The sequence below is a fragment of the Bison bison genome, unplaced genomic scaffold, assembly GCF_000754665.1.
Source record: "Bison bison bison isolate TAMUID 2011002044 unplaced genomic scaffold, Bison_UMD1.0 scf7180017864080, whole genome shotgun sequence".
NCBI classification, from domain to species: Eukaryota; Metazoa; Chordata; class Mammalia; order Artiodactyla; family Bovidae; genus Bison; species Bison bison.
In genome coordinates this window covers 1,297,306-1,307,380 of record NW_011494652.1, presented here as the reverse complement: position 1 = coordinate 1,307,380, position 10,075 = coordinate 1,297,306, and the positions used below count along the sequence as shown (strand labels likewise).

Below are 10,075 nucleotides of genomic sequence, written 5' to 3'. Positions count from 1 at the left end.
TCGCCACATGGGACACCTGTATCGGGAGTGAGGTCTGTGAGGAGCTCTGGACGCCCCACAGGTCAGCCCTGCCCCCTGATCCCCATCCTTGCGGGGCCTGGGGGGCTGGGGGTTTGCAGCCATCTTGCATCTCAGCCCAGGGCAGGGAAGACACCCCAGGAGCTGCGGGGCTGGGTGGGCGGGCTGGGGACACGAGTCTCTTCTCTCCGACCCCTCCTCCCGCAGCCCACACGTGGACATGGGCCTGGACGGCGTGGAGATCTTCACCAACGCCTCGGGTAGCCATCACGTGCTGCGCAAAGCCCACGCCCGGGTGGACCTGGTGACCATGGCTACCACCAAGGTAGGCGGCGGCGGGGACGCTGGCGTGTGTCTGTCTCATGCATGTGGGACTCGGCACCCAGCGCAGGGCAAGGCCTGAGCATGAGGCTGCTCGGCGCTCCTCCTGGGTCCCTCCATGGCCGACCGGCCCTGTGGCTCCCTCTCCCAGGCCCCACATCCATGACCTCATTTAATGGCAGGAAGCACCCTGTGAGGCGGACACTGTTGCCACCTCCGCTCTCTGGAGCAGGGCACCCAGCATGTGACCGTCAAGTGGCCCCTGGCCTCACACCCCAGCCGTGCAGCTCCGGGGCTCTCAGCCGTCACAGTGGTCTCAGGACAAGTGACCGGGAATCAGGACCCCGTTGCACCACAGCCAGGCACGGGGAATGCCCACGAGTCTGCCGCTTTTGTGGGCAGCATGACCCCAGGGGCCGTGTCTGCTCTTTCCGGGGGCAGAATCTCAGCTTCCTAATCCAGGGAGTTGTCTTCTCCAAAGTTCTGTCTCTCCTCCCTTCTGGGGCAGGTGGCAGCGCCTGCCTTGGAGGGTTGTTGGGGGTGAGAGTAGACGCTCTGTGTGATGCCTGCTGCCTCGCGAGGCCGAGGGCGTCATAGCTGCGGGGCCTTCCCTGGAGGCGTGTGTTTTATTGGCTGGAGCTGGGGCACTGACTATTAGTACAGCAGAGTTGCAGGGCTGGAGGCCTGAAGCTTCTTATGTTTGGGCCAGCAGAGGGTGTAGGTAGGTGATGGATCAGAGCTGACCACTGCTGTCCACTGTGTTTTCCAGAACGGCGGGATCTACTTGCTGGCCAATCAGAAGGGCTGCGATGGGGACCGGCTGTACTACGACGGCTGTGCTCTCATAGCCATGAACGGCAGCATCTTTGCCCAGGGGTCCCAGTTCTCTCTGGATGATGTGGTACGAGCCAGCCCGAGCAATGGCGGGAGGGTCTCTCATTCAGAGCCTGTGTTCTCTGCTCTCCCCGTAACCCAGGACTGGATGTGCCCTCCCTGGGAGGGATCCTGCTGGTTTTGATTGCTTCCTCTTCACCTCCTTGGTGGGGTGAGGGTTTCCTACCCCGAGGTTATGGGGACACCCCCACACAGCGCACCGGATGGATGGATTCACGGCGGGGTATCAGCCCTGCATGCCCTGGAGGTCCCCGCGAGGCTGCAGGAGCTGAAGGAGGGCCCCGGAGCTGCGGAAGGAGGGGGCTTGGTAGTGACCAAAGGGTGGGTGGCCCCTGGCTCCAGGGAAAATGGGATGGGCTTGTGGGAAGAATCCCATGGCTCGTGGGGAGCTGGAGCTGGTCTCAGGAATAAGCAGACACTGCACGTTGTCCAGCAATAAGGGGGTCATTTGGGAGGAGCAGAGCAGGGAAGAGCCTTGCAGGTGGGCCCTTGGAGGGTTTTCCCCAGAGGTCAAGGCAACACAAGCTGGAATCAAGATTGCCGGGAGAAATATCAATAACCTCAGATACGCAGATGACACCACCCTTATGGCAGCAAACAAAGAGGAACTAAGGAGCCTGTTGATGGAAGTGAAAGAGGAGAGTGAAAAGGTTGGCTTAAAACTCAATATTCAGAAAACTAAGATCATGGCATCCGGTCCCATCACTTCATCACAAATAGAAGGGGAAGAAATGGAAACAGTGAGAGAATTTATTTTGGGGGCTTCAAATTCACTGCAGATGGTGAGTGAAGCCATGAAATTAAAAGATGCTTGCTCCTTGGAAGAAAAGCTATGACCAACCTAGACAGCTTATTAAAAAGCAGAGACATCGCTTTGCCCACAAAGTTCCACCTAGTCAAAGCTATGGTTTTTCCTGTGGTCATGTATGAGTGTGAGAGTTGGACTATAAAGAAAGTTGAGGGCCGAGGAATGATGCTTTCTAACTGTAGTGTTGGAGAAGACTCTTGAGAGTCCCTGGACTGCAAAGAGATCCAACCAGTCCATCCTAAAGGAAATCAGTCCTGAATATTCATTGGAAGGACTGATACTGAAGCTGAAGCTCCAATCCTTTGGCCACCTGATGCAAAGAGCCAACTCATTGGAAAAGACCCTGATGCTGGGAGGGATTGAAGGCAGGTAGAGAAGGGGATGACAGAGGATGAGATGGTTGGATGGCATCACCGACTCAATGAACATGAGTTTTAGCAAGCTCCGGGAGATGGTGAAGGACAGGAAGGCCTGGTGTGCTGCAGTCCACGGGGTCACAAAGAGTCAGACACGACTGAGCGGCTGAATAGCAACAACACGGCAACACATGCTAGCTGTGGGCCCTGCCTCCCCCGACTGCCCCTCGTTCCGGAAGCAGGACTGGAGACCTACCCCGCCCTCCTCGGTGGGGAGGCCCCATTCTGGGGGCTCCTCTGGTCTCACTGAACTGATGACCAGCCCGGGGGATGGGGGACACGTCCCCCCATGGGATCATGACTTCACTGGGGCCACAAGTATGAAAACCACAGCCGTCTGCTTCTAAAGACACATATTAACATGGGTGTAGAGCCTTCCCATGTGATTGGATGTTAGTTTCCTTCACAGAGAGAATGAGACAAGATGAAAAGGTCCTTGTAAAGAATTGTGTCCCCTTCATGGATCACAGCCTTGTCATGGTGGAGGGGCTTCCATAACTCAATGAAGCTATGAACCATGCCATGCAGGGCCACCCAAGACAGATGGGTCATAGTGAGAGCTGGACCATAAGGAAGGCTGAGTGCCAAAGAATTGATGCTTTCAAATTGTGGTGCTGGAGAAGATTCTTGAGAGTCCCTTGGACAGCAAGGAGATTAAACAAGTCAATCCTAAAGGAAATCAACCCTGAGTATTCGTTGGAAAGACTGAAGCTGAAGCTGAAGCTATTTTGGCCACCTGATGTGAAGAGCCAACTCATTGGAAAAGACCCTGATGCTGGGAAAGATTGAGGGCAGGAGGAGAAGGGGACGACAGAAGATGATATGGTTAGATAGCATCACCGACACAATGGACCTGAGTTTGAGCAAATTCCGGGAGATGGTGAAGGACATGGAAGCATGGCGTGCTGCAGTCCATGGGATCGCAAAGAGTCAGACACAACTTGGTGACTGAACAACAGCAAAGAGAACTGTGTGGCTCTCGAAAGTTTTTTAAGCCTCCAATAAAGAAAATGACTGTTATTGGCCCCAAATGGGAATCGACTCCAAATCTGCAAACGCAACACAAAGTAACTTTCGGTTCTGCCAGAAAGAGCCGCTGTGACTGGGTTCAGGCGGCCAGTACAGGCTTCTCACGGTATCTCTCATCTTGTCTTTTCGGGGTTTTTGGAAACAAGTGTTGGAAATGCTTGTTCACAGAAGCAGGTAGTAGCAGGAGAAAAAAAGGGTTTCTGGGGCTTTCTCTGCCAGAGCAAGACAAGCGGGTGTCTCTGAATAAGAATTTCTCCGGAGCCCTCTGATGCGATGTCTGTGACTTCACCGTTTCACGTACTTGAGCAGTCTCACCGAGGTTGTCAGCAAAGAGGCGGTTATGAAATCAAACTTCGGTTTCAGAATGGACTGAGGAAAGGAACCTTGGAACGAATTCATGGTATTTCTTGCTCAGAGCGAAGCCCAGGGTTTGGCAGTGTGCAGCTGGAAGAAGCCACCTCCCTGCAGACGGTCCCCAGACCATGGGGACCCTGGTCCTGCCTTCCTGGTGGGAATGAACATGGTCCCCAGACCTTGCCTTCCAGGTGGCAGGGTCCCAGAGGCCTCCTGCTGTTCAGCAGTAACCTTGATTAAGACAGAAGGCCTCTGGAGGCGAAGATGAAGTCCATGCAGATGGCCAGCGCTTGTCTGCTCCGGACATGCCTCGGTGCAGGCCCACTTGGCCAGGACTCTCGGCCAGACATCCGGGCTGCAGGCCCTTGGTGCCGGGAGACTGGAGTGAGTTTTGGGGACCACCTGCACCTGGATGAGCAGGTGTGCAGGTGGCTGCAGGTTCCAGGCCCCCCAGGAGCCCCCATTTCAGCAAGCACCCAGGTGATTGTTTGCCACGCCATAACCTGGGCGCCGTTGCCCCACACCCCCCCGGGGGGCCCTTGAGCCAGAGTTCTCTGATTTGACTGTTCCTGATGGAGGTGGCATCACTGCCTTGGGGTGGGGGCAGTGCCCTTCAGTTCTGCCACCTCTTTGGTCTGTGGACCTTCTCGAGGGCACATGCTTCTCATGGCCTCGATCCCGCCTTTGTGTGAAGCTAACCTACTTCCAGGAAAAGTGGACTGGGGCCTTCCTCTCAGGAAGGACTCACTCCTCTGGGGTCTTTCCAATTTCTGTGGCTTTGTCAGGAGCAGCCTGGTGGCTTCGCTGACCAGTACTTGGGAAATGACAGAAGAATGAGTGGAGTGGGAGTTCTTTGTTCTCTGTCTCCTCACAGACGTTTCTATCTTGGGTTAGGCTCGGTGTTGTCATAGACGGCTGCCCATGGCCGGCAGCAGGAGCAGACGCCCGGCCACACCGGGTCCCCCTCAGAGGTAGTTCCTGCTGTCCTGCACCTGCACGTATGAGACGATAGCCTAGTGGTATGATCTGCTTAGGATTCTTTTCATAAAGAAAGGAGTCGTATCTCTGAATTAAAACTTTTCTATTTTCTGCTATTGGTTGCACGTGGCAGAACCTCCATCTCATCTGGACTCAAAGGCAAATGAAGCGTCGTGTCCTAGAACACATGCAGCACATCTGGGCTGCGACCTTTGTGTGATGATTGCCGGGGCTCTGGCTGCATCCCTTTTTCACTCTCCAGCTGGGCCTTCCTCTGTGTAGGCGTCAGTGTCAGTTGCCTCATGGTCACAGGACGGCTGCAGCAGCTCCAGCCATCCCATCTTCATACAACCACATTCAAAGGCAGAAAGAGGGCCCTTGCTCTCCCTGTGTCTTTTTAAGAAGCTTGCTCAAAAGCTCCCAGCAGACATTTGTTGTGTCTTATCAGCAAGTGTGTCAATTCAGTAGACGTTCTGGTGGCAATGACAAGAGGGAAGGGCTTTGGGTGGGCCGCACCATGGGTGCTCCCCTCTCCCCAGGCCCCTAGTCCCTGCCTTAGAAGGCGGGACTCATTGTGTATAATGTGGCATACTTATGAAAACATGTGCGTGAGGGAAAAAAATAGGAAATCATGATTTTTCTTGGAAACTCCCTTCTCTAGGAAGTGCTCACTGCCACGTTGGATTTGGAGGACATCAGAAGCTACAGGGCGGAGATTTCATCTCGAAACCTGGCGGTAAGCGATTATAAACACACGCATAGGATGCTCATCAAAGACGGAGACTTTTTTTTTAACAATAGCTTCCTTGAAATGTCATTCCCATAGCCTGTAATTCACTGATCTCAGCACGAGATGCAGTGGTCTTTACTGTGTCTGTGGAGTTGAGCAGCATCACCACCATCAGTGTCCGAATGTTCTTTTCACCTGAAGAAACCTGCACCCATGAGTTGTCAGTCACTCCCTGTCCACTTACCCCAGGGCCCCTGGCAACCACGGTCTGTGCTGACTCTATGGATTGGCCAATTCTGGACGTTTCGTATAAATGGGATCGTATAATATGTGGCCTTTTGCAACTGCCTTCTTTCCTTGAGGATAGTGTTTTGGTTCATCCGTGCTGAGGCCTGAGTTAGTTCTTCATCCCTCTGTATGGCTGAGTAATACCCCACTGCCCGGGTACCCCACACGCTGTGCGTCCATTCGCCTGCCAGGGGACATTTGGACCATTTCTGCTCTGGCCGTGAGGGTCGGTGCTACTGTGGCATGTGCCAGGCGTCTGTGTGGACATGCTTGTGTGTCTTCTGTTATCTACCTGGGACTGCCCTGGTCCTGTGGTGATGCTCTGTTTAATTGTGGGAGGTCCTGCCAGACCGTCCTCAGTCACTGCTCTGCCTCGCATCCCCCCAGCGCTGTGTGAGGGCTCCACTTCCCCACATCCCACCAGCGTGTGCTACATCCATCTGTGTCCTGGCCATCCTGGTGGCTGTGAAGGGTCCCTGAGCTGTGTAGGGATTCTGAACTGTGTAGCATCCCCCCTACAGTCATCCCGGGGGCCTGTTTGGGTTCAGGCCCTCAGGGAGTGTCCTTCCCAGGCCAGCAGGGTGAGCCCCTACCCCCGCGTGAAGGTGGATTTCGCCCTCTCCTGCCATGAAGACCTGCTGGAGCCCGTGTCTGAGCCCATCGAGTGGAAATACCACAGTCCCGCCGAGGAGATCAGGTGGGGCTGTTGGTGTGCAGGGGAGGGGTAGAGAAGGGTCTGCAGATGGTAAAGAATCCATCTGCAATGCGGGAGACCGGGGTCGGGAAGATCCCCTGGAGAAGGGCATGGCAACCCACGCCTTCTTGCCTGGAGAATCTCATGGACAGAGGAGCCTGGTGGGCTACAGTCCACGGGGTTGCAAAGAGTCGGACAGGACTGAGCGACGGACACACTGTCCTTCCCAGGACACTCCCTCCGTCCCCTGCTGCACCGCCAAGTGGCCACTTGGGGGCCTTGCACCCTGGTCTCCAGGGCCTGCAGTCGACACTGTAACTAGAGCGCGGGCCCCACGCCCAGCCCTGCCCGCCTTGCCCTGGGCCCTCGGGCACGGAGACACCGTGCTTGCTTTTCTGTGTCTCCATTTCCCCCGCGGGACCAATGAGAGCACCTACCTCCTGGGGCTGCTCTGAGGCTTCAGAAGCATTCATTCCCTCGAAAGGCTGAAAGCAGCCAGGGGCAGCGTGCTAGCGCCGCTCACCGGCCCTGCACCCACCTGGGCACCTGCCCCCAGGTGAGCTGCGAACCAGGGCAGCGGCTCGCCAACCTCATGCTTCCCACCATTCCCCAGCCTGGGACCCGCGTGCTGGCTCTGGGACTTCTTAAGACGCAGCCGACAGGTAAGACATGGGGGGGGATCTGGCCAGCCAGCCCTCTTTAATCCTTCCACGGCGGGTTTGCGTTTGACTTTGTGGCATGCCGGTGACTTTTTTTTTTAAGTTTTTATTTATTTAATTTGCTTTTTGACTGAGGTGGGTCTTTGTTGCTGCACTCGGGCTTTCTTTAGTTGCCATGAGCGGGGGCTACTCTACGGCTGAGAGCACGGGCTTCGCACTGCGGCGGCTTCTCTTGTCGTGCAGCCGCGCTCGAGGCACACAGGCCGCGGTCATAGCGGCTCCTGGGCGCTTGAGTGTGAGCTCAGTAGTTGGGGCACACGGCTTAGTTGCTCTGCGGCAGATGGATCCGCCCAGGGATCGAACCAGGGTCCCTTGCATTGCATGACAGATTCTTAACTACTGGGTCACCCGGGAAGTCCTGACAGGTGTTTCTTAATGCAAACATGTCCTGACTCTGCCTCAGTCAGGAGCCTCGGCTACCCTGGCCAAGGTCGCCCTGAGGTTTGGCTCCGTCTTTGGGGTCCTGTCTGATGACCCCGAGTTACAAGACTTCCTGCCTAGTAGTGTGATTGTGCGCGTCTGTAAGTCACGGTGGAGACTCAGCCTTGGGCCCTCCACGGTGGTGCTCCCTTCACCTTGTGGAATGTGCATGGCTCCCTTCTCCTCCCCTGGGCGACAGCACTTCGTGGGCGCTCGTTTTTGCTGCGGGAGCCGGGCTCACTGCTGGGCGTGAGGCTCCGCTCACGCCGCCATCCGGTTGGCCTGTTCCAGGCGGGGTTCTTCCTTCCCCTGAGCGGCGGGGTGGACAGCGCGGCCACCGCCTGCCTGGTCTACTCCATGTGCCACCAGGTCTGCGAGGCTGTGAAGCGTGGAAGTAGGTGACGCCTGGGGCCCGAGTAGGTTCCAGGGGGGCTCAACCTGCGGGAGGAGCAGAGGGGCCAACCCAGCATTGTGGTGGGGGCATGCTGAGACGTCCCAGCATCACCCCAAGCCCTGGGGCCTGGGCACAGCAAGGCCGCTGAAGTCCCTCCCAGGGCCTCAGGCCCTCGTGGCCCAGTCCGTCAAGCCCACAGGGTACCTGCTGCTGCTGCTGTGTGTCAGCAGCCTGACCAGGATGAAAGAACAGGGCCCTGGGGTCAGGCCAGACCAGGTTCACACCCTGCCACCATGAGGGGCGACGTCGGCCATTCCCAAAGCGTCCAGAGCTGAGAAACGGGCACTGTGGTGCCATCCGGCGAGACTGCCAGGCGGTAGAGAGGGACCGGGTGGTGCAGGCGCCTGGCACACAGCACGTGCCCTCTGTCCCGCGGGTTTCAGATCTGGAGGTGCTGGCTGATGTCCGAACCATCGTGAACCAGCCCAGCTACACCCCCCAGGACCCCCGGGAGCTCTGCGGCCGCGTCCTGACCACCTGCTACATGGCCAGCGAGAACTCCTCCCAGGAGACCTGTGACAGGGCCCGAGAGCTGGCCCAGCAGATTGGAAGGTAGCTGGTCCCTGGTGTCGGGCCCGGCCGGCTGGCAGGGACCACGGGAAGCTCCCCCAGAGACCCCATTTGTGGGTCACTGAGCACCCCAGAGGCGAGGTGTTTACTCAACTGCTGATGATGTGGCTTCCCATCAGCTTTACCCCAGATCTTCTCCGTGTCTGAGATCGCCCCTCCCCCTAAGTCCTTCCCAGGAGCGGGCTGATGCACTCCAGGTGGGAGCACAGAGCCCCTCACCGCTCCAGGAGTGCAGCCACCCGCCCTCCTCTGCCTCCCTCGGGGGCCACTGTACCAGACGCAGGCGGGGGGTGCGTCTTTCTGTTCAGGGAGACTTGGTTCCGTTCAGAACGTTCCATCTGTTCTGCCTCCAAAGAAAAAATAAGGAACTGCCCATCCTGTAAGCAGAGCTCAGCTAAAAGCTACCCCCACCCCGCAATCCTGCTCCCAGGGAGATGCCCAGAGGGATTGAAAGCAAAGAAATGAGCAAGTATTCACACATTCGTGTCCACGCAGCATAGTCACAGCTCACATGGCATCAGCAGTTGAGTAGAGAAATGATGTGGTCTGTTCGCACACAGGGGTGCTTCTCAGCCTTGAAAAGGAAGGAAGCGCTGACACAGGCTACCGCCTGCATGAACCCGAAAGCCTTAAGTTCAGTGAAAGAAGCCAGACACCAAAGGACAGTTACTGTGTGATTCCGTTTCTACGAAATGTCCAGAATAGGCCAATCTTAGGGCTTTCCTGGTGGCTCAGTGGTGATGAACCTGCCTGCCAGTGCGGGAGACGAAAGGGATGCAGGTTCGATCCCTGGGTTGGGAAGATCCCCTGGAGTAGGACATGGCAACCCACTCCAGTATTTTTGCCTGGAAAATTCCATGGACAGAGGAGCCTGTCCAGGCTACGGTCCATGGGGTCACAAAGAGTCAGACACGACGGAGCGCGCATGCACACACACACACACAGAAAGGGTGTCCGTGGTCGCCAGGGGCTGGAAGAGGAGGGGGTTGGGGAGGGACTGCTCGCGGGCACAGGGTCTCCTTCTGGGCTGATGGAAGGCTCTGGAGCTGGAGGTGGTGGCGGCGCATAGTGAATGTCCTCAACGCCGCTGGACGGGGCCCTCGAAGACGGCGAGCTCCGTGCCCCATGGGTTTGTTTCACTGTCTGCACGCCCGCCCGTTCGCCTTCCAGCCACCACATCGGTCTCCACATCGACCCAGCGGTCAAGGCCCTCGTGGGCCTCTTCAGCCTGGTGACGGGTGCGAGCCCTCGGTTTGCGGTTCACGGAGGGAGCGACCGGGAGAACCTGGCTCTGCAGAACGTCCAGGTGCGCACCTCGTCCGCACGCAGGGACCGCAGGAAACCCAGGGGCGGCCGGTGGGGGGTCCACAAGCAGCCCGCCT

General features: G+C 57.2%; 1 protein-coding gene across 1 annotated transcript in view; it reads left to right on the top strand.

Moving 5' to 3' along the window:
- Positions 1-10,075, top strand: part of NADSYN1 (NAD synthetase 1) — a 28,612-nt gene that overhangs the window by 12,935 nt on the left and 5,602 nt on the right. The window contains exons 8-16 of the mRNA XM_010837643.1: positions 1-61; positions 226-343; positions 1,109-1,240; positions 5,480-5,554; positions 6,409-6,533; positions 7,144-7,192; positions 7,961-8,063; positions 8,507-8,675; positions 9,864-9,999. Coding sequence (XP_010835945.1) covers positions 1-61; positions 226-343; positions 1,109-1,240; positions 5,480-5,554; positions 6,409-6,533; positions 7,144-7,192; positions 7,961-8,063; positions 8,507-8,675; positions 9,864-9,999 — 968 coding nt within the window. The remainder of the gene's footprint in view (positions 62-225; positions 344-1,108; positions 1,241-5,479; positions 5,555-6,408; positions 6,534-7,143; positions 7,193-7,960; positions 8,064-8,506; positions 8,676-9,863; positions 10,000-10,075) is intronic.